The 22,605-nt window shown below is 53.6% G+C and overlaps 1 protein-coding gene across 1 annotated transcript in view; it reads right to left on the minus strand.

Annotated features, from left to right (window-relative positions):
• Positions 1–5,732: 5,732 nt before the first annotated feature.
• The window catches only part of FCHO1 (FCH and mu domain containing endocytic adaptor 1), a 28,452-nt gene continuing 11,579 nt past the window's right edge, over positions 5,733–22,605 (minus strand). The window contains exons 6-29 of the mRNA XM_004384398.2: positions 21,422–21,496; positions 20,351–20,492; positions 18,414–18,566; positions 18,077–18,181; positions 16,764–16,862; positions 16,581–16,677; positions 15,298–15,342; positions 15,105–15,177; positions 14,433–14,457; positions 13,968–14,025; positions 13,331–13,509; positions 13,222–13,246; positions 12,797–12,848; positions 12,151–12,242; positions 11,582–11,854; positions 10,025–10,137; positions 9,844–9,916; positions 9,587–9,695; positions 8,767–8,922; positions 8,382–8,514; positions 7,484–7,683; positions 6,821–6,876; positions 6,312–6,476; positions 5,733–5,949 (exon numbers count right to left, since the gene is read on the minus strand). Coding sequence (XP_004384455.1) covers positions 5,927–5,949; positions 6,312–6,476; positions 6,821–6,876; positions 7,484–7,683; positions 8,382–8,514; positions 8,767–8,922; positions 9,587–9,695; positions 9,844–9,916; positions 10,025–10,137; positions 11,582–11,854; positions 12,151–12,242; positions 12,797–12,848; positions 13,222–13,246; positions 13,331–13,509; positions 13,968–14,025; positions 14,433–14,457; positions 15,105–15,177; positions 15,298–15,342; positions 16,581–16,677; positions 16,764–16,862; positions 18,077–18,181; positions 18,414–18,566; positions 20,351–20,492; positions 21,422–21,496 — 2,521 coding nt within the window. The 3' untranslated portion in view covers positions 5,733–5,926. The remainder of the gene's footprint in view (positions 5,950–6,311; positions 6,477–6,820; positions 6,877–7,483; positions 7,684–8,381; positions 8,515–8,766; positions 8,923–9,586; positions 9,696–9,843; positions 9,917–10,024; positions 10,138–11,581; positions 11,855–12,150; positions 12,243–12,796; positions 12,849–13,221; positions 13,247–13,330; positions 13,510–13,967; positions 14,026–14,432; positions 14,458–15,104; positions 15,178–15,297; positions 15,343–16,580; positions 16,678–16,763; positions 16,863–18,076; positions 18,182–18,413; positions 18,567–20,350; positions 20,493–21,421; positions 21,497–22,605) is intronic.

Raw genomic sequence — 22,605 nt, forward strand, 5'->3', positions numbered from 1 at the left:
TGGCACACGTAAGGTCACCATGAGTTGGAATTGACTCTACCATGTAGGTTTTTTTTTTGTTTTTTAGGTGGGGAAAATGGGGAATTATTGCTAATGGGTATGGAGTGTTCTTCTGGGGTGATGAGAATGTTCAGGAACTAGACAGAGGTGGTGGTTGCACAGCATGGTGAATGCATGAACTGCCATGGTGAATTGTATGCTATGTGAATTTCACCTCAATTAAAACACTATATTCTCTCTAGTCACTCGCCAGCTGTGCTGCCCTCAGATGACCTGCTGCTAGGTGCTTCCGTTTCCCCAGTGGTCCAGAGCTGAGGTTTCAGTAACTCCTAGGAAGGGGATCATAAACCACCTAATGAAACCCTTCCGGCCAGTTGACCAGGTCCACCCACCCTGCCTGCCCTCCTGGAACTTGCCCCATTTGACAGATATGTGTCACACCTGGAAGAAGTGAGGGGATTGAGGAGCCACACCTGGAAATGCCTTGAGTATTTGAAAAGATGCCTGGTACTCGTGCCCAAAGAAAGCAAATAAAAATCAGTAGGAGGTGATAACTCCTCCTGCACTTATCAGATCGGCGCCAACCCAAATGCTGATAGAGGCTGTAAGCAAACAAGCCAACAGACAGTGTTCCCTCACGCAGCAATGGCACCCCAGCCACTCAGCCACATGAAAGCAACAAAGGATCCGGCCTGGAGGGACCCAGGTCCCCCGAGTGCCCAAGCTGATAAGTGCCAAGACTCGAATGGGCAGGACATGCAATTTTTGGCTCCTTTATGGTGTGACGACTCCCTCCCTGATGCTCATGAACTCAGTGAACCCTGATAGGGCAGGGTGAGCTTTGAACTTTCAGCTGGGGGTGAGGTCCTGCAGAGGGGTGGAGTGGAGCATTGCACTGGAGCTGACCCTGCCTGACAGGTCCCCATTTGACCCAGTGACTCTGTAATCAGTCATCCTTCATAAAGCCAGGTGGCTGATTGTCCTGAGTGTGTTTGATTCTGACTCAGCTGTCACCCCAAGGGTGAGGGTAGACAGGAGAGATCTCCTTCAGCCCACGTTATGTAAATTGTCCCGGATGGAAAGCCACACTTCAACCAAAAAACAAACAAACAAACCCATTGCTGTCGAGTCAATTCCCACTCCTAGCGACCCTATAGGACAGAGTAGAACTGCCCCATAGTCTCCAAGGAGCGCCTGATGGATTTGAACTGCTGATCTTTTGGTTAGCAGACGTAGCACTTAACCACTATGCCACCAGGGCTTCCACACTTCAACCATAAGACGCAAAAATGGAAACAAAGAGCTTTATTACTCACAGGTCCCAGGTGTACATGGCCTGCCCTTAGGCCATGGCACTCGTGTGGAGGGCAGGGAGGTCGAGGGAGGGTGGAAAGAGAGAGCACACTTGAGGGGATTTTCGAGGGGTAAGTGAGCTTTGGTCCTTTTGAAACTAAAGAGCCCGAAGGAAGGGAGCGTGGAAACAGAGTGGAGCAGCTGTGGGGAGTTGAGGTGTGGAGAATCTGGTGTTCTCGGTAGCAGGATTATCTGGGGCAGCTAGCTGCAACAGGGTGCAGTGCACCAGCCTACAGGGTGAGGAGGTGGCAGGGGGACCAACATGGGTATAGGTGGAGGCTGTTTATCATTACAATCCGTCTGAAAGGAGATAGCGTGTACGGCACACATGGATGGCGGAAATGTTCAAAGGCTTGGGGAAGGTTGGTTGCAGCCAGGAAAGCACACATTTGATGACAGCTGTCACAAGCACAAGTGCAATCAAAATGCAGTGCTTAAGCGCTTGGCTGCTAACTGAAAGGAAGGTCGGCGGTTCGAACCTACCCAGTTGCTCCGCGGGAGAAAAGACCTGGCAATCTGCTCCTGTAAATATTTCAGCTTTGGGAAACTAATTTGCTCTGTAAACTTTCACCTAAGGCACAATTAAAAAAAAGAGAGACAGACAGACCACAGAGTCAAAGCTTTTTCCTCAACCAGAAATGAGGAAACATAACAAACTCATTGCCGTGGAGTCGATTCCAAGGGTTTCCAAGGAGCAGCTGGTGGATTCGAACTGCTGACCTTTTGGTTAGCAGCCAAGCTCTTAACCACCGCACCACCAGGGCTCCAAGGCAACACACACCAAACCAAACTCATTGCCACTGAGTCGATTCCGACTCATAGCGACCCTATAGGACGGAGTAGAACTGCCCCACTGGGTTTCCATGGAGCAGCTGGTGGATTCTAACTGCTGACCTTTTGATTAGTAGCCGAGCTCTTAACCACTGCACCACCAGGGTTTCCATAAGAAGCATGGAAGGAAGTATTACATTGCATCTGTTTCTCACTGCTTCCTGCGGCTTGATTAGAAACAAAGAGGAAAAACTTAACCACGGTGCCTAATAAGCAATTGTTAACTCTTGAAGGAACTATCATCATCATCAGCAACAAATATTTGCACCCACTCTGCAAAGCACCACAATGGATGCCGTGGGGGGATAAGGAGCATAAAGGCCATCTCCTTTATGAAAATTTTTCTGGTCTTCCCTGTTAACTTTTTTTAAACTTTTTACCTTTCTATGGCATCTGTCCCATAATATATTTGAAGAGAAAAAAAAGCTCTCAGCCTAGGAAACCCTATGGGGCCATTCTACTCTGTCCTGTAGGGTTGCTGTGAGTCTGAATTGACGTAATGGTACACAACAGACGGATCAAGCCAGGAGAGTAAGTCAGAGATTTCAGGGGTAACAGGTGTCTGTTAGAAGAGTTTGGTTATATTATGAAGTATTTGAACATCTTGGTCACTTACCTGTGAAAATCTCCTCACCCGACCCTCAGATCCTAATAAGGGTCCACTCTCTCTTCCTCCACCGCTGACCTCCCCGTGTGTGCTGTGGCCTATGACTGTGCTGTACACCCCTGGGGCCTGTGAGCAATAGACTTCTTTATTTTTGTGTCTTGTGGTTGAAGTGAGACTTTCCTTTTGGGACAATGTACATAACCTGGGCTGGGGAAGGTCACTCCCTGTCGTCCCCACCTCGGGGTGACAACTGAGTTAGAATCAAACACACGAGGGACAATTGTGCACTTGCTCTGAGCTGAGGATGGCTCCCCAGATCTCTCCCAACATGAGGAGCCAGAGCTGTTTCCCCTGTTTTACAGGTGAGGAAACTCAGGCACAGGGAGACTCCCTCCCTCCTTGGAGGCCTGGGGGAGAGGATCAGAAAGATAGAGAGGCAGATGTCTTAGTTATCTAGTGCTGCTATAACAGAAATACTACAAGTGGATGGCTTTAACAAAGAGAAATTTATTCTCACAATCTAGGAGGCTATAAGTCCGAATACAGGGTGCCAGCTCTAGGGGAAGGCTTTCTCTCTCTGTCAGTTCTGGGGGAAAGTCCTTGTCATCAATCCTCCCAGGTCGAGGAGCTTCTTAGTTGCGGGGACCCCGAGTCCAAAGGATGCGCTATTCTCTTGGCTCTTCTTAGTGGTATGAGGTCCCCACGTCTCTCTGCTCACTTCTCCCTTTTATATCTCAAAAGAGATTGATTTAAGACACAACCTAATCTTGTAGATTGAGTCTTGCCTCATTAACATAACTGCCACTAATCCCACCTCATTAACATCATAGACGTAGGATTTACAACACATAGGAAAATCACATCAGGGGACAAAATGGACAATCAGACAATACTGAGATTCATGGCCTAGCCAAGTTTACACACATTTTGGGGAGATACAATTCAATCCGTAACAGTGGGTCTCGGGCCCAATTCGGCTTGCTGCTTTCCAAGCTCCATCCAGGCCTGGCTCTGTCCCTGGGGTCTGCAAGGCCTCAGGTTGGGTGTCCAAGGTCCTCACACGCCCAGGAGGATGCAGGACTGTCTGCGGAGCCCAGAATTGCCCCCTCCCCAGCCTGCTGATCACCGTACCTGTCCCAGGCCCCAGCCCAGGCCACCCCTCTGCCCTGGGCTCTCCACAGAAAAAAGCCGGCAGCCAGAACTGCTGGTGTTCTTACTCGATACCAAGCACCCTTCTAAATACCCAACCTCCTTTGGCCACAAGTGAGGTGGGTCTCAGACAAGGACTCTGAGGCTCTGGAAGTCAAGTCACATGCTCCAAGTCACCAGTCACCATTTGTGGTCAAACAGGCTCCAAGCCCAGACTGCCTGGCTCCACAGCCTCCAAGAACTTTGTCTTGCTCCAGCCTGGCACAGAATAGGCACTCAGTCAACACTTGTGGATTGATTGTGTCATGGATTGAACTGTGTCCCCTAAAAATACCTGTCAGCTTGGCTAGGTCATGAATCCCAGTATTTTATGATTGTCTACTATTTTGTGATTGATATGCTTTTCCTATGTGTTGTAAATCCTAATCTCTGCCTGTGGTTAAAGAGGATTAGGGCGAGGATGTAAAACACTTGCTCAGGTCACATCCCTGATCCAATTTAGGGAGTTTCCCTGGGGTGTGGCCTGCACCACCTTTTATCTTACAAGAAATGAAAGGGAAGCCAGCAGAGGGCTGGGAACCTCATACCACCAAGCAAGCAGCGCTGGGAGCAGAGCATGCCCATGGTACCCGGGGTTCCTGCACGGAGAAGCTCCTAGTCCAGGGGAAGACTGATGAGAAGGACCTTCCTCCAGAGCTGACAAAGAAAGCCTTCCCCTGGAGCTGATGCCCTGAATTTGAACTTCTAACCTACTAGACTGTGAGAGAATAAATTTCTGCTTGTTAAAGCCATCCACTTGTGGTATTTCTGTTATAGCAGCACTAGATGACTAAGACAATTGTTTTCTCATTGTCTGAGTTATCTAGTGCTGCTGTAACAAAAATACTTCAAGTGGATGGCTTTAACAAACAAATTCAGAGCACAGGCTCTAGGGGAGGGCTTTCTCTCTCTGTTGGCTTTGGAGGAAAGTCCTTATCTCTTCTGAGCTTCTGTTCCTGGGTGATCTTCATGTGGCTTGGCATCTCTCTTCCCCGCATCTCTTCTAGCTTCTCTCTCCCTAATCAGCTTTATATCTCTTTCATTATGTTAAAAGAGATGGACTCAAGATATACCCTAAACTAATCCTGCCTCATTAACAGAACGAAGGTAACCAAGATAACCCATTCCAAAATAGGATTAGATCCACAGGCGTAAAACCCAGAAAACCAGACCTGTTGCTGTGGAGTCCTTCCGACTCACAGTGACCCTACAGGACAGAGGAGAACTGCCCCATAGGGTTTCCAAGGTGCACCTGCTGGATTCGAACTGCTGACCTTTTGGTTAGCAGCTGTAGCTCATAACCAGTATGCCACCAGCGTTTCCAACCACAGACATACAGGTTAGGATTTATAACACATATTTTTGGGGAACACAATTCAATCTATAATGCTCATGGAACTCACCACTCACCATCCCTCTGCCCGGGACGCCCTTCTCCATTGGCAAACTACTCATTCTTCAAAACCTCACTTATAATGCCCCTTCTTTAGGAAGTTTTCCTGACTCCCTTTTCTGGGCTTCCTCAGCCCCTGTTCCTCCCTCCAGCCCAGATCTGACCCTGTGGGGCTGGGAATGTCCTCTGGAGGTGTGTCTCCCCCAGCACTGCCCTGCACAGCTGGTCATGACAGAGAAGAGAGGGCATTAGGGATATCGAACATCCTCCACCCATCCATCTCTCCTCCCCTCTCTGGCACTGTGAAGGAAACCTCTCTGGCGCTGAGAAGGAAACTTCCTGGAGCAGGAAAAAGTTTGTTTTTGCTTTTATTAGAAAATAGAGTGTTTATTCAAAGAACATTAAAAGACTAGGGCCTGCGCAGGGTTGCATGAGGAGGAGCAAGTCTGGGGCTCCTCTCCACAAGGTCTGGACCTTGGGGATGCTGGAGTGGGGGACCGCAGAGTCCACAGAAGGCGGGAGCAGGCGGCGAGCACCAGGACACAGTGCAGAGCTCAGCAGCTCACCAGGTACATCCCTGAGGGTTGGGGGAGGGCAGTCAGGACGTGGGCAGGGTGGTCCTGGACTCCCACCCCTCACCCCTACCCCTGGGATCCCCCAGTCGTCCTCCTCCTCCTCCAAGCACCCTGTAACATACTGTTCCCATTCCCTGATGTGAGGGCAGGAGCTTGGGGCTGGGGAGGTGGGGTCCAGTGAGGCTTCTGGGTCTTCCTTCTTGACCCCTCCCATTTTAAGGCTCTGACCTCCCTCCGTCCCCCTCCTGGATCCCCAACACTACTTGTCCTTTCCAAACATGCCCGTAGTCAAATGCCCCTGCTGCTGTCAGCTGCACTTAATAGAAGCAGGAATGGGGTGGCCCTGGCTTCCAGGGAGGTGTACCTGTAGCGAACCTCCTCTTCACCAGTGACATGCGGTAGCCACTGCCCACAAGCTCCAGATCCACACCCGACAGGGTGGTCCCCTCACTGGTGAACTGCGCGGCCACGGGGCTGGGCGTGCTGGGCCCTGAGCACGGCTCCCAACTGGCAGACAGGTGGCCAGAGCCTGGGAAGGCCTGAGGGTCAGCTGTGCCCCAGCCTCAGTCAAGCCCTGCCGTGACCGGGGCTGCTTGGTCCCCCAGTCTGTGGCCTCTATCTGTCCCCTCCAATCTTATCTGTGCCCCCACACCCTTCTGCTCAGCCTCACTGGGCTGTTTGTGGTTTGCAGACCAGTCCTGCCACAGAACCTTTGCATATGCTATGCTCTCCTTTCCAGCTTTGTGAAAACCCTTTCAAGCCTTCCTTGATGCCCACACTTCCCCATCCCCAGCACACCCTTGATTCTCCCCCAGTTTTAATAAGCCCCTCCCACCTGAGTCCCCCAAGGCCTCACACAGAACTGGAACTCACCCCCGGCCTCGGACACATCCGGAAGCCTCCACAGGAGCCGCTTCTCCTCCAGGTTCCTGGGAGCAAGAGGAGCAGAGTTAGGTCTTCTCCAGAGAGGATGCTGGGAGCCTGGGGTCTGCAGCCCAGCTCGGCCACCTCCCTACTGCAGGACCCCAGCAAGTCAGCTTCCCCCCCTCGCCTCAGTTTCCCTATCCGTGAAATGGGAGTGGGGTATGGAGCAGCTGTTCCTTGAGAGCCCAAGCTTTGCAGTATTTTGAGATGATACATTTAGGTCCTATAAAATTTGGCTTCTTTGTGGCAGGTTCTACATTTTGTACAAAATACAGGCAACATTGTGCAGCCAAGAGTGGGGTATTGGGTTCAAATCTTGATGTGGTCTTGGACAAGTGCCTCAATGTCCCCCTCTGTAAATGGGGATGATGGTGGTCCATGCCTCATAGGATTGCTAAGGAACTACACCAGGTAGCACGTGTAGAGCATATGGAACATGCCAGACACGTAGGAAACAGTGAGCATTAGGTAGTATTATCAACAATATCACTCTTAACTTTAAGCAAGGTGAGCTCATGATGTCTGGGCCTGGGGTGGACCCTTTAGTTGCTGCAGCAAGGGGAGATGTGGTGGGTTCTGGGGCACGTTGCTGAGCGTCCCGCATGCCCTCACCAGGTGGCAGCAGGCTGCAGGCGAACGTTGGTCACAGGCTCCCCCACAGGCAGCAGGATCTGGACGTTGGTGAGTGGCGTGGGCACGGCCGTGGCGCCAGGCCGGTAGCTGTACTCCACTGAGACCTGGGTGAGGGTCGTGCTGCACTGCCAGTGGGCACTCAGCTGCAGTGGCACTGATTGGGCACCAGGGCGGGAGAACTAGGAGGGAGGATAAGCAGGAGGACACGGCTTGGGCAACCCTGTCCTGCCACACCACGCAGCATTCAACTGTCCTGTCCCTGCCTCACTCCTCACATTCAACTATCCTGACCCTGCCTCACCGCCCACCATTCCTCCACCCACACCCTGCACCACACACCACCTCCTCCCCCCCACAAAAAAATCCATTGCTTTCCAGTAGATTTCAACTCATAGCAACCCCATGTGTTACAGATTAGAACTGCTCCACAGGGTTTTCTTGGCTGTAATCTTTATGGAGGCAGATTGCCAGCCTTTCTTCCGCAGCACTGCTGGGTAGGTTTAAACCACCAACCTTTAGGTTATTAGCAAAGCGCAAACCTTTTGCACCACCCAGGACCTTACACACCACCCAAAGGGCACCATTCCTGGGGAGACTTTAGAAATCAGACCCTGTATTACACCATTCTTCCAGCAGAGGGCAGGAGAGTGCCCATTCTAACAAATCCTGCCGACAGGTGGAAGTCCACCTTCTTGGGGAAGGGCAGCTTTTAATTTGCGCAGTGGTGCTGCCTGCACTAGCAGAGGCTCCGCCCTCCTACACTGCCCAGCGGTTGCCCATTCATTGCTTGCCCACCCGGCTTACCTCCCCGCAGCTGCAACCTGCTCGTGTGGCCAGCCTTCATGCCCACTACCAGCCTGCCCTGCCCATAGCCCACCTGATAGCGCAGGAGCACCACATTATAGTAGGAGGCGGCCGGGTTCTGCTCTGCCTGGCGCTGCAGGGCCTCGGTCAGAGCCGCCATGTTGAGCCAGAAGTCTTTGGCCTCAGGGTCGCTCTGGGAGGGGTCACTACAAAGACGGGGAGTAATCACCACCACCCTCAGGAGACACCTCCAGCATCTGATCTGCTTCCTAAAGATGCAGATTCCCTGGCCCAGCAAAGTATGACCTCATGTGGTGAGAGGTTGAAGGGGCGAAGGAAAGCGAGGTTCAGAGAGAGCGAACAACTTGCCCAGGGCCACACAGCAAATCCCTAGAGGCAGAGCAAGAACTCAGACTGGGAAGCTCCTGCCCCATGACCCTCTGGGACCCCCATACTACCTGAAGAGCAGGTCTGAGTTGGGTTGGAAGTGCTCAATGGGGGCTGTGTGCACAAGGCGGAAGCTGAGGACGGGTGGGGGTGGGGTCCCACTGAACACACGCACAATGCCAGCTGGGAAAGTCATGGTCAGCTCCCCAGTTACTCGCGCCAGACAGCTGTGGGGAGAGAGAGAACTGGGTGTTGGCCAGTGCATGGCACCCCTGGCCCCTCGAATGCAGCAAGGCCCTGACAACACCCAGCATCCTTTCCCCAAACCTCCTCCACTTACATCCTTGCCTGGGTGCACTAGGGAGAATCCACACTGGGCTGAAATAAGCAGGATTACCCCCTTTCTTATTTCCCTCTTCCCCTAGGCCACCAGGAAGGTCAAAGCAAAATGTTCAGTTCTGCAGCTGTCTTCAGCTTGGGTTTCAGGTCTAACGCTCTCCTCTTTGTGGCTTTATTTTAGTCTGTTCTGCTGGATACAGCCCCTAGATTATCCCCAGTTCCTCCACTTGCCCCTAACCCACCCCGTCCCTGGGCTTGGCCTTCTGTCTTGCTCCCTTCAGCTGAATTCCCATGGCAGAGTCAAAGGAGTCTAAACTTTGGCTACAACCATGCCTGGCCCTGCTTAAACACTGTCCATGGCTCTCGTCACTCTCAGGACAGGGGCCCGGGCACTTGGCTTGGCGTTCAACGCCCTTCCACCCTAGAGCAGGTCAAGAAGCACATCTTAAGACTGTCCCTGCTGGAATCTTGACACAGAGCCTCAAGAAAACCCTGCTGATGATGCCAACACATCTCCTGTTTGTCCCCATCATTATCCCTGTCACAGCATACCTGGGGCTGTGGCCACGGAAGTAGGCATGGACATACTCTGTGAAGGCTGTGGCCACAGGCAGAGCATCCTGGGAGCCTAGGACCACGGGGCTTGGGCCCCGTGAGACTCCTGAGATGGTGGGGAAGGAATGGGGGACACAGAGTGAGCACATACCCCACTCTCTGCCAACATCACCTCCATCATATCATTCACACCACCCAGATCAAGAACGGAGAAACCAAGGCCCAGAGGGGGATCCCAGGGCTGCCCCACGTACCATGTCCTGTCTGGGTTGAGAAGCTGGCCCGTTCTGGGGCGATGCCCAGTGGGGATGGGCTCAGGGAACGAGACTGGAAGGGAAGGAGGTGGGCTGGGCTGTGAATACCCCAGAAGCAGTACCCTAAACTGCCCCCTGGAAATGACCCCCAGCCCAGCTCCCATCACACCCCTCACCCTACCAGATCTCCATTGCTGTGGGTGAGGGGACAGGACACCTTCCTAGAGCGGGGTTTCCGGGGTGGGGCTGCCAGGCCCTCTTGGGCTGCGAGGTCAGCAGAAACGGACATCAGGTCTGGGGAGCAAACACGGAGAGCAGGCATCAGTGAACCACTGCCCTGGGCCTCGGGCCTCCCCAGGGGCAGGCACTCAACTGAGGACTGGGAGTTGGGGATACTTTGGAGACATCCCCTAAGGGTCTGGATGGAAAGGAGCTGCACAGAAGGCACCAGACAGGACTGCAAACGCATCCACAGCCTGGAGCTTCCCAGGCACCAGACAGGTGGGCGGGCAAGGGCGAACTCCTCATTACTGGACATACGCAAGCAAAGACTGGATGCCTAGGAGACAGGCGCACTACAGAGAATTTTTATCCAACATTCAGCAATGCTATGACCTCTGTCTTCTCTGAGAGTAAAAGCAGCCACCCACCCTGGCCCGTGTCTGACACTTCTAGGGTAACTAGCGTGCCATGGTGTAACACCCAGGCTCCCCTGGTCTCCTACAGCCCCAGTGCCCCCTGCTGTTCCATCCACACATGCTGGCCTCCCCCCTCCCCCCGCCCCCAGTCTGTGTCCCCTTTACCCCAGGGTTTCTCACTCCCAGCACTGCTGGCGTTTACGGTGGGGGCTGTCTTGTGCATTGTAGGGTGCTGAGCAGCATTCCTGGCCTCCACCCACTAGACGCCAGTAGCAACAGCCCCCCTCCTTCAAGTCATGATGATCAAAAATGTCTCCCGACATTGCCAAGTGTCCCCTGGGGTCTGAACTGGCCCCATTGAGAACCATTGCTTTGCAGGAGCTCAGCCAACTTGCCTTCATTTGACTTCTCTACACTTGTGGCCTACACTCATGGTCTATACTCGCCCCCCAGCCCTCCTCTGAACCCACTACAACCAGGCTCCTTCTCCAACCATGGCACCAACGACCCTTGTCACCATCTGTGGTCACAGCAACTGACTCAGGGACCTCACTCTCCCACTCCCGGGGATCCCCTCCCACCTCCCTGACTACTACTCCAAGGCCCTCTGCCTGTTCCTTCTCCCCTTTCAATGACATCTTCCTGCAGCAGCTGCCCAAGGGGCCTCCACCCAGTTTCTTCCTCCCTGGCCCTCTGCCCCTCCACCCACTCCACCTCCTCTCTCTCCATCCCCCCGCAACTCCTCCCAGCCACACTGGCCTGCTCCTCAATATGCCCCACTTGCTCCGACCACAGGGCCTTTGCACGGGTGTGCCCTCTGCCCAGGATGCCCTTCCTCCTATACCTGCATGGCTCCTCCCTCACCTACTTCAAATCTCGGCCCAGATGTCACCTCCTCAGGGAAGCCCCCCTTCCCCCCAGCCCTCACCCTGCACCTGCTGCATCCTTAACTGTTAAATAATGACCTCATTTTCGTCCCTCGAAAGGGTGGGGTTTTCTGCCCGTTTCGGTCTTGGCTGTGTCCCCAGCACCCGGCAGGTGCTCAATCTCACCTCCCCAACAGGGATCCGACCACTCAGACTCAGGGTCACTGGACTCACCTCCTCCTGCCTCGGCCTCTAGCCCCCAGGGGCCTGGAGACGCCGCGAGGGGTTGTGGCGAATTAGGCGTCAGGGCCCGCGCCCCCCTGCACTCTGTGGGCAGCGCCCTCTGGCCTGGTAGGCTCTGCGGGGTGCCTGGGCGGTGTACCCAGGAGTCTGGCGAGGGACCAGGCGCCGCGTGGGAAGGGGAGTCGAGGCCCGAGTCCTCCACATTCTCGGGTGATGAGGAGGAGAAGGGGGAAGGGCTCGAGGTGAAGCCGAGGCTGCTGGACCCTGGGAAGAGAAGAGAGTCGGTCAGTGCCAGGCCTCGCCCACCTTCCACCTTCCTGCAGGGGCGCTTATCTCCATGAAGGGCCTGCCCCCATTCGAAACCCCTGCCCAACCCCCCCAGACCACCCACCCTGGTCTCTTCCATCTCCAGTAATGCCCCACCCCAGTCAGCGTCCCCTCACACGCAGGCACCACCCTCCCAGTGGCCACACCCATCGCAATATGGCCCCGCCCACTCTCCCTGCAGCCCCGCCCATCCTCCAGCGGGCCACGTGCCCTTGCCCCAAAGCCCCCATCACCTGTAAAATCTTCGTGGTCAAAGGCCGACTCAAGGGGCGGCCCAAAGAGGCTCTTGGAAAACTGCTCAACCGACTGTGGCTTTTCTGTACAGCTGGAGGACAGGATAGCCATGAGGGGCCTCCATCCCACCTCAGGGCCTTTGCATGTGCTGTTCCCCCGTCTGGAACTCCGTTCTTGGCTCTCCTCACTGCCACTCCCTGTTTCTCTTCAAGGCCAAACTCGAACATCACCCCTACAGAGTGGTCCCCCACTCCTGCCCCAACTAAAGTCATCCCCTACCCTTAATCCCACTGCCTGCTTTATTTGCTTCACAGCACTTAGCAGTATCAAATATCCTCTAATTTATTTGCTAGTTTTAAAATCTGAACCACTAGAATGTGACTCTGGGAAGGGGGACCTGTCTTGGTCAACCCACTATATCCCTAGAGCCTAGAACAGCACAAGCATACTGCAGGTGCTTGATAAATGTTCACCAAATCAATGATATGTGTTCCCTCAAAAATGGTGCAACCCCAACTCCTCGCCAGGGTGAGAGAAGGGGAGGCAGAGATGTGGGAGGCAGTGGGGGACAAGGTGGGAGGAGGTGAGGGTGGGCCCCATCTGCTCACCTGTGTTGATCTCATATCCCTTCCCCATGGAACCCACCTGCTGGCCCTTGGGGCGGATCGAGGCCTCTGTGGTTTCCCAGCAGCGTCCCCTATGACAGATGTGCCTTGCTGAGCCTTCCTATCACCCTGACCCTGGTGCTCCCCACTCCATAGACCAGGGAACAAGGCGTGGGGCTGTCCGGCCAGCTGCCCAAGATGACCAGCAAATTCAGCAGAGAGGAATTCGTACCCAAGCCAGCCTGCCTCCAGGCTTCGGCTCTTTCCCTGGCCCCGGCTGCCCACTTTACAGTTCAGCTCTCACTTAATTTTCACAATAATCCAATTTCACAGAAGAGGAGACTGAGGGTCACAATAGTAAAGCAACCTGCCCCAAATCACATAACAGAGCTGGGATTTGAACCCACACCTACACTCCAGGCTCTTTTTCCTCCCCAAATAGAGGGTCCTGAACAGGCTACTCACGTGAAGAGTGGCGTTTCATGGTGCCCTGTGGACAAACGGGTGGCATCAGGCACGGCTGCATCCAGCTGGCCCCCCAGCCCCACCCTAGAGCACCTCTCCCATGCCTCACCCCTGGGCCAGGAGGAAGGATGAGGCTGCCTGCCGTGGCCCTGAGCTGTGCCACAGCTGCCTCCGGGTTGCAGGCCGGGGACCGGGCCGGGGCAGGCTTGATGTGCACGTAGAACTTTCGGGGCTCCTCATCGTCAAAGTCGGAGTCACTGGACGAGAAGCAGGAGGGCTCAACTGTGCGTGCACTGCAGTCAAGGGGCCAAGCGGATTCCAACACGGGGCCTCCCACTGGCCAGCTCTCAGGTCCAAGTGTGCTCCCCCCAAGGACCTCCACAATTCTCTCCCTCACCACTTGCCACCCTCGATCCTGACATCATGTTTTTGGCACCTATCCAAGCCTTCACGTAAGTCATGCCTGCCCTTAACTGGCAAACTCCTATTCAGCTGCTAAACCCCAACTCTGATGCCTCCTCCTCCATGAAGTACTCCTGGTTCCCCTACTGGGATAACCCAGTTCCCTTTGCTCCCTCTTATCAAAAACTGTCTGCATCTGGATCTGCCTCCTCAACACTGGGGTCTCCAGCAGGGCCCACCCTAGGGCATACACAAAGGGGGCTGTTAATGGTAGACTGATAGTTGTAGACAAAGCTTTGTCCTTAAGTGCCAACAATCGCTCCCAGGGGGCAGTAGAAGGATATTGTTCTGGGTCACATCTGACCGGACAGTGAAGCCTTCTTCATCCACCTCTGGACATGTCTGGGGGAGGACGAGTGGGTGAGCCCCTCCCCCACCACACACCACCCATCTCCCTCTGCCACGTCCCCACTTCTAGGCCCCAATTCAGACTTAAAAACAACTCCAGTGGCAATAACTGTATTCCCCCAGTATAGGGGCAGGTTCCTGGGGAACAGAAAGTGTTCCATCCTAAGAAGGTGGAACTGAGGGGTAAACTGAGGCTAGCATGGGATGTCAGTCTCTCCCACATGGTCCACAGGTGTCCGCAGCCGAGGCAGGATTTGAAACCAGTCCCTAAACTGTGCCACCTCTCTAGCCCCTCAAGCTTAGGGCTCTGGCCTCCAACTTGGGCTCCAGGGGTGGGGCCCAAGGGTGAGATTAGATGCCTCCCACTCAAAGCCCAGCTCGACCCCTCACATGGCACTCACCCCTGAATCAGGTTCCCCGGAGTCTCTGGGGATGGAGAAAGAGATGCAGGTGTCAGCTCCGTTCACCTCATAATGCCCCCCACCCCAACATGGGACATGGCAGCTGGGGGAGGCCCCTGGGCTGCAATACTGTCCTGAGCTAGCTCTGCAGGAGGTGGGACTCTGGGGCTCTCTAGGATGGGTGAATCTGGAGATAGCCCAAGCAGGAGGTGTCCTAGACGGCTGGCCTAAGAAGGTAGGGAGTGTGTGGACTAGCCTTGGCAAAGAGTGGAATCCTAGGCCAGACTAGGCAGCGGTAAATCTGGGCTAGTATGGACAACGGACTTCTGGGCTAGCCTGGGAAAACATGGGCATAGAGAAGTATTTGGTACTAGTTTGGGCAGGGAGACTCTTGGGCTTCCTTAGTCAAGTAATGATTGCTGGTGGAGAAATAGCAGAGCTAGCCTTGGCAAAGGGAAGAACTGTGCAGGGGCAATCCTGGGGTAGTCTGGAACAGGTAGTTCCTGGCCTAGCCTTAGCTAAAGGAATTTCAGACTAGCCTGGGCAGAGGTAATTTGAGCGAGCCTGGGACAATGGTACTCCTGGGCTAAGCAAGAGACTTCTGGGATAGCCTGGGCAGAAGAGGGGATCCCGGGCTAGCCTGGGCCGGGCTAGGCCAGAGCACTTCCTCACACAGCTGCACGTGGCTCCCGCCGGCTCAGTCCTGGAAGGCGAAAGGCCTTGGCACCCCGCAAACGTTTCACTGCTGTAAGTCAGATGGGGAGGGGCAGCTGAGCCCTGGGAGGTGCCTCCTTTCTATTGCAGACCCACCTCCCTCACCACCACAGTCTGTCCAGCCTGGGCACCCACGCCCAGACGTACTTGCCTTCCTGCAGGGCAGCTGCACTGTACGTCTCGAAGTCCAAGGGCCCTAGGGCAGAGGAGATTAAGAAACACAATCAGGCGGACAGACTGAGGCCTGGGAAGGGCAGCAATACACCCATGGCCACACAATAGTAGCTGGGGCCTAGGAACGGTAGCAATACACCCTTGGCCGCACGTGGCACAGGGACCTGAGCTCAAGGCCAGTCGTGTTCAAGAACAAGAGCCAAGATGCTGAACCAGCCTGAGATGGTCATTATGAGTGGGATGGACCAAAGTGGCTGGTGCCAGTTCCAGTTGGATGGGTTGGAGGGAGTGACACCTGAGCTGCATCCCACCATCTCATTGATTCAGGAAATGAAAATGCCTTTTTTTCCTATAGCTCCAGCAAAAGTCCCAGGGCAGATTCTCATTGACTTCTCCAAACCAATCACTGAGGCCAGTAACTTCCAACTATTTCTAGCATCTCTGGCTGGAACTTGGGTGGGTGGGGGGATGGATGATAAGTCTGTGCAGTGAGCTGGGTCTCGAGTGCAAGCTGAGAACCTGGGACTCTCTCCTGAGGGCAATGGGGAGCCATGGAGGATGTGTGAGCAGGGACAGGAAATGAGAGATCTGAGCCACTGAAGGACAAGAGTGGGGGCAGGGGTGCTGCCTACACAGGGAGGAGTGGCCTAAGCCAGGGCTAAGCCATAGAGACAGAGGGAGAAAGGATAAACCCTGGCAACAGGCTTGACTTGGGGACATATACTGTGTACCAGCACTTACTGAATGCCTACTGTGTGCCAGCATTTATTGAGTGCCTACTGTGTGACTGGCATATGCTTTGCCCTTCACCTGCATCAAATTACTGAATGTTGACAATACCATTAGCTGGGGATTAATTATAACCCCCACTTTACAGTGGAGGAAACTGAGGTTCAGAGAGATCAAGACACTTGCCCACAGTCACACAGTGAGTGGTGAAGACAGGAACCCAAGTCTGATTCCAAAACTTTTGTTCTCAACTCTTCCCCAACCCTGTATCTGGGCCTCTTCCTCAAACTGGCCTTTTGTTCAACAACCCTCAATGGCTCCCTTGGACACCTGGGGTAAAGTCTGAAAAGCTGAGCCTGACACTCAAGGCCCCTCTGGGATCTGGTTCTAAAAGATTTACACATAAGACCAGGCATCAAATCCTCTTCTTAGGTGGGCTGTTGAGTTGGACTTGTCATGAACCCATTTTTCTGATGAGGAAACTGAGGCACAGGGAAGTTCAGTCTCCTGTCTCTTGAGCCCTGGACTCACCTGGCTTCTCTTGGCCCGTGCCTTTGGTCTCTGCAAACTTCCTGAGCAGCATCTCCACGCTGACATTCTCTATGTTCTGCTTAAACTCCTCGTGGACCTGGGCCAGGTGGATGGAGTGTGTGACCAGGCAGGGCCCTGTTGCCCAGCACCCCAGCCTCATCCCCCACCCCTGGCCCAACTCACCTGCCCAATCTGCACGTGGGTGTCCTCCACTGAGTGGGCGTAGGAGCCCAGCAGTGCCTTCATATGTTTTAGGTGGGTCTCCTCCATGGCTTGGAAGCGCTAAAGCAAGAGGGAAGGGCAAATGGGAAGGTCAGGTAGGCCTCAGGCCATGTGAACCAGCCTAACCAATCAGAATGTTGTAAGCCCCTGGCCTTAGTGACTGGTTTAGGGAACAGCCAGTGAGAGTCTGCCCTGGGACTTTTGCTGGAGTTATGGGAAAAGAAACATTTTTATTCCGAGTCAATGAGTTCGTGGGATGTAAGCTGGAGTACTGGTGGCCATTTTGCTGCATGTGGCTGCACACACACACACCCCCACATAAACACTCAGGAGGGCATGTCTGCCTGGGAGTGCAGTCCCCAGGGAGGAAAACACATCTGAGAAGCAGAGGCATAGCTTCCTGCCAACACCATTTGAACCCCTGGGTCCAGCTGTGCCTGAAGCCCACTCCAAACTTTTCAGTCCCCTGAGACTATAAATCTCCTTGTCAGTTTGAATGAAGATTTCTATCACTTGTGACTTAAAAAAATTCTGATTGCTACTCCCCAGATTCCAAACTGCTCCTGGTATATGTGGGTGGACAGAGACGCAAAAAGGTGTGGAGCTTTGTAAAAGTTCATACAGCTGGTGAGGGATGGAGGCTGGAACAGAACCCAGGCCTTGAGCCACCATGAAAGGTCAGGAGACTCTCCATTTCTAAACCCTGCCCTGTTTTGTTCAAAGCCCTCATCAGTAATAATAGAAATAATAATAATAGCTAGGATTAACGGAGCAGTTTCTCTGTATCTGGTACTGGTCTGAAAACTTCCATAAAATACCAGCTGCTGTCAAGTCAATTCCGACTCATGGTGACCCCATGTGTGTCAGAGTGGAACTGTGCTCCACAGAGTTTTCAATGGCTAATTTTTTGAAAATAGATCACCAAGCCCTTCTTCCGAGGCACTTCGTGGGGGACTAGCACCTCCAACTTTGTTAGCAGCTGAACTTCACATAAACAGCCACACATTTAATCTGTACAACAACCCTCTGAAGTAGGTGCTACTTCTGTCTCTTTTATAGGTGGGGAAACTGAGGCACAACATGATTTGGCTTTGGAAATAATTATAACAACAATGAACACAATAGCTAACCGATTCTAGAAGTTGGTGGCTTTGAGCTTGTTATTCTAAGGTTCCTGGGAGTCAAGGGTTTCGGAGGTTCTGAGATTCCGAGGCCCGCAGCATCCTGGGCCGAGGAATGTATACATCTCAAAGGCTCCCTTGCCTGGTTCTTACCAGAGCCGAGTCCATCATCTTCTGCTCGAAGTCTGCCCGGGCTGAGTTGTACTTCTCCACGGAGCGCCGCAGGCTCTCTGCCGCCTTCTTGGTCTTGGCCTCTGCCTAGGAGGCACAAGGAGGGGTCAGGGCTGGGAGGGGGACACTCTCGGGCCTGTCACCTGGCAGGTGGGCACCTGGGGCACCCAGGGTGTGGTGACCACACACAGGTCCTATGACTATCGCTTTGTGATATGTTTTCACCTCCCATCTGGCAGCCCCCCACCCCTCTGTCAATCCCTGAACCCCCCCGCGGAGGGGTGGTGGGGAGGCTGGGGACCGTACGCCCAAGGCCCACCTTGTCCATCTCCTTCTGGCTGGTGCTCTCTCTGCGCAGGCGCTCCTGGTCCATGCAGCGGTTCAGGTAGTTCTCGCGAGACTTGGGCAGCAGCTGGTTGACGCCTGCAAAGACCTGTACCGCATCCAGGGTGCCCACCACCTCTTCTTTGCTCTGCCAGAGTGGGGAGCGGGTGTTGCTTCCACCAGAAGTGTCTGCTCCCTGGGGCTCTGAGCCTGAGTGCCCCCAGGCGACAACCGTAAAATTCCCAGCTTCCCAAACACTCACCCTGGAATTCCAGGTCCACAAAGTCATTTTCTGAGTGTTTTATTTAATTAAAAATTTTTAAAAACTTGTTAATAGGTAGTATCTTCACATGGTTCATATTTCTTAAAGTGCTCAGGGGTAAGCCGAGGAAAAAGCCTGCCCCACCCTTACCTCCTCCTAGACACTAAGGCACTCTACCACAAGGCTAGCAGGCAGGCCTGTGACAGATGGAGAAACCGAGGCACTGGCGGCTCTATAACTCACCCAAAGCCCCTCAGCACGTGAGTGTCAGAGCTGGGCTGTAAACCCAGGCCCTGAGGCTCCTCACTCGAGGCTCAGCCCGCCATCACCCTGACCACCACCCCTCCACTACCCCTACCTGTGCTTCTCAGGCCTCTGCCTGGGAGCCCCCCTCATTACCGCGTTCCTTCTCTAGAAATAATCAGTACTCGGGCAAGCAAATGTATTAGTTCTTTTATCTCTCTCTCTCTTTTTTTTTTTTAATCGCACGTGGCAAAAGCCCATGCTGTTTTACGCATTGCCTTTTCAACTTAATAACCCATCCCGAAATTGTTTCATATCAGCCCGCAGAAACCGTCCTCATCCCCTTACTCCTCTCTCCCCCTTCCCCCCTTTTTCCGGAAGCAGATCGCCACACCTTTCTTCCCAGGCACCACTAGATGGACTCAACCCTCCAACCTTTCAGTCAGCAGCCAAGTGTATGAACCATTTGCACCACGCAGGGACTTCCCCACCCGCTTTTTAAATGACTGCCAATCTTCAGAACATAAATGCAAAGCGTCTATGATGCTAGAATGCTAAGATTTGAATATTTTGGAATCCTTAGAGGAGCCCTGGTGCCGCAATGGTTAAGCGCTCAGCTATTAACCACAGCCATCTTGTGGGAGAAAAGACCTGGCGAGCTGCTCCTGTAAAGATTTACAGCCTAGGAAACCCTATGGGGCAGTTCTACTCTATCCTATCAGACGGCTATAAGTCAGAATCCACTCCAGGGCACCCAACAAGGGTCTAAGGCTTGAATATTCAGCGATTCTAGGTTTGAAAGAGTACAGAAATGTGGAATATCAAGATTTGAACTTTCAGTGGTCTAGATCAAGGGCCGGCAAACATTCTGCAAAGGGTCATTTTTGGCTTTGCAGGCAATACTGTCTCTGTCCCAACTGCTCCACTCTGGTTGTAGTGCAAATCAGCCACGGACTACATGTACATGGGTGTGGCAGTGTGTCCAAACTTTATTTACAGACCCTGAAATTTGAATGTTGTACAATTTTCAGGTGTCTCAAAGTATTCTTCTTCTTTTTGATTTTTTTATTTTCCCCAAACACTTAAAAATGTAAAGTCCGTTCTTAACGGGAGAGCCCTTGCCAAAACACGTGGCAGGTCAGATTTGGCCTGCAGCCGGCAGTATGCTGAAGCCCTAGTCTAGAATTTAAGGGTCTGGAATTCTACCACGTTCAGTTTGTGAGTTTCTGGGTTCGATGTTCCAGGATTCACAGAATTCTCAGACACATACCAGGCGCTGGAAGTTCAAAGGCCCCAGAATCCTGAGCAGCTGGTATTCCCGCCCACCTGCTGGAGTCCCTGCCCAACCGCCAGAGTCTCCACACGCCCCCTCAGAGTCCCTGCCACCCCCCAGTGTCCCGCCCACCTGCCACTGCCCACCCTCGCACCTTCTTGTGTGTTTTGAGCTGCTCCTCGCCATAGCGCAGCACGTCCTTGATGAGGTCCTGCAGCTTCCGCGTCAGCTCCAGGTGGCAGAGCGCCAGCTTGTCCGAGGAGACGCGAAAAACCTCCCAGAGTGGGGCGAAAGTCCTGGGGGCGGGCAGGGTCACACCCAGGGCTCAGGAGGCGACCTTCCGCCAGCTCCCCCAGGCCTCCGCCCGGGCATCTCCTATGCACCAAACCAAACCAAACCAAACCAAACCTGTTGCTGTCGAGTCGATTCCGACTCAGTGACCCTCCAGGACGGAGTAGAACTGCCCCAAAGGGTTTCTAAGGAGCGGCTGGTGCATTCAAACTGCCGACCTTTCGGTTAGCAGCCAAGCTCTCAAACCCTAAGCCACCAAGGGTCACACCCAGGGCTCAGGGGGTGACCTTCCCCCCAGTTCCCCCAGGCATCCACCCAGGCATCTCCAATGCACCTATGCACCAGGCCCTGCTATTAAAGCCACGTTTAAAGTCCTGAGTCCCTATCAAAACGGTAGGAGGCAGGCCTGTGACAGATGGAGAATCTGAGGCACCTGGGGTGGGGGTGGGGAGCTCCATAACTTATCCTAGGCCCTGAGGCCCCCAGTCCTCACTCTAGACCCAATGTCACCTCCGGGCTCCAGGACCCACCATGATGTTTGTAGAGGGGGGTGGGGGCTCAGACTCAACCTGCCCACAGAGCTCACATCCTCCCCCAAGACTGAGTCAGCGGGATCTTCCCAACTCAGCAGAACCCCCCTCTGACTCCCCACCCCCTGCCTTGTCTCCCTGCGGCCTCCACTCTTGTCTCCAAGAAAACTCTGCCCCACAGTAGCCACAAAATGCCAAGGAGACCCTCCCCTCATCTCCCCCTCCCCCTCCCCAGGCCCTGCAGCCACACCAGCCTCCTCTCCAATGACCCCATTAGCCAGTGGGGGGCAACACCTTTGTCCACATGTTCACAGTGTGGAGAGATGTCCACAGCCCAGGAGGTGCCCTACGCACCCAGGCCCATGGCCACCTTGGTGACCCCGCCCCACCTGCAGCCTACTCACCCCACCGGGGTCCCATTGCTGGCCAGCTTGGAGAGTTTCGCCATTGCCTTTGAGTAGGTCTCTTCGATGGTGGCCCTGGGTGGAAGGACCAGGAAAACGATGGAGGAGGTTCTGAGCACTCTTGGGAGAAGTACCATCCCCCAGCCTCAGTTTCCCCAACGTAAACACAAGGAGGGAGTCCATCTGACCAGGGACAGTACAAGTCCTTGGGGGTTGGGAGGACATTTCAAAAATTCATGGAAGCATTCCCCCCGACCCAGTAATACATTTGATTAACAACCGCAGTGCGGTAGCGGCAGCACCAGCTCCCTTTTTTTCTGAGCACATATTATAAGGTGCTTCGTATGGTTTGTCTTATTTAATTAAAGGAGACAAGTTCCTATTTCTTTTTTCGCCTCTGTGGCCAAAGATAAACCAGCCGCCCTTGAATCGACTCGGACTCATGGCGACCCCATGTGTGTCAGAGTAGAACTGTGCTCCATAGGGTTTTCAATGGCTGATTTTTTTCGGGGAGCCTCTGGGTGGACTCAAACCTCCAACCTTTCAGTTCGCAGCTGAGCACATTAACCATGTGCACCATCCAGGGGCCCCCTTGGATTTCATCACCAACCAGTTACCATCCAGTCGATTCCGACTCATGGCAACCCCAAGTGCGTCAGAGTAAAACTACTCCATTGGGTTTTCAGTGGCTGATGTTTCGGAAGCAGATCGCCTGCTCTTTCTTCTGAGGTGCCTCTGGGTGGACCCGAACCTCCAACCTTTTGGTTAGCAGCCGAGTGCGTTAACTGTTTGCACCACCCAGGGACTCTGGCGGATGTAACAGACATGGGATATTTTCCAGGCATTCAGCCACTGTGAGAAGGGGGAGCGGAGGCTGCTTTTGCGACTAGTTTATGATGTTTTCTGGGATAAGGGTGCCTGAGCCACCTTTTACATGCTGAAATGTAGATTTTTTTAAATCCTACATGTGTTTTCCTTTATCATAGCCAGGACATAAGACTGATCTTTTTTTTTTTTTTAAATATTCCCCGTGTAGGTACATTACATTATCTATGAATTTCTTTTCGGCAGGAGGGGTTAGAAACCTGCTGGTTGAGTTATGAAAACACTAGAATAGACACTGGGTCTGACAAGGTTGAGAACTGCTGTTTTTAAGGGTCTTCAATTCCCTTTGGTTCCTTGGG

The sequence above is a fragment of the Trichechus manatus genome, unplaced genomic scaffold, assembly GCF_000243295.1.
Source record: "Trichechus manatus latirostris isolate Lorelei unplaced genomic scaffold, TriManLat1.0 scaffold00122, whole genome shotgun sequence".
Lineage (NCBI taxonomy): Eukaryota > Metazoa > Chordata > Mammalia > Sirenia > Trichechidae > Trichechus > Trichechus manatus.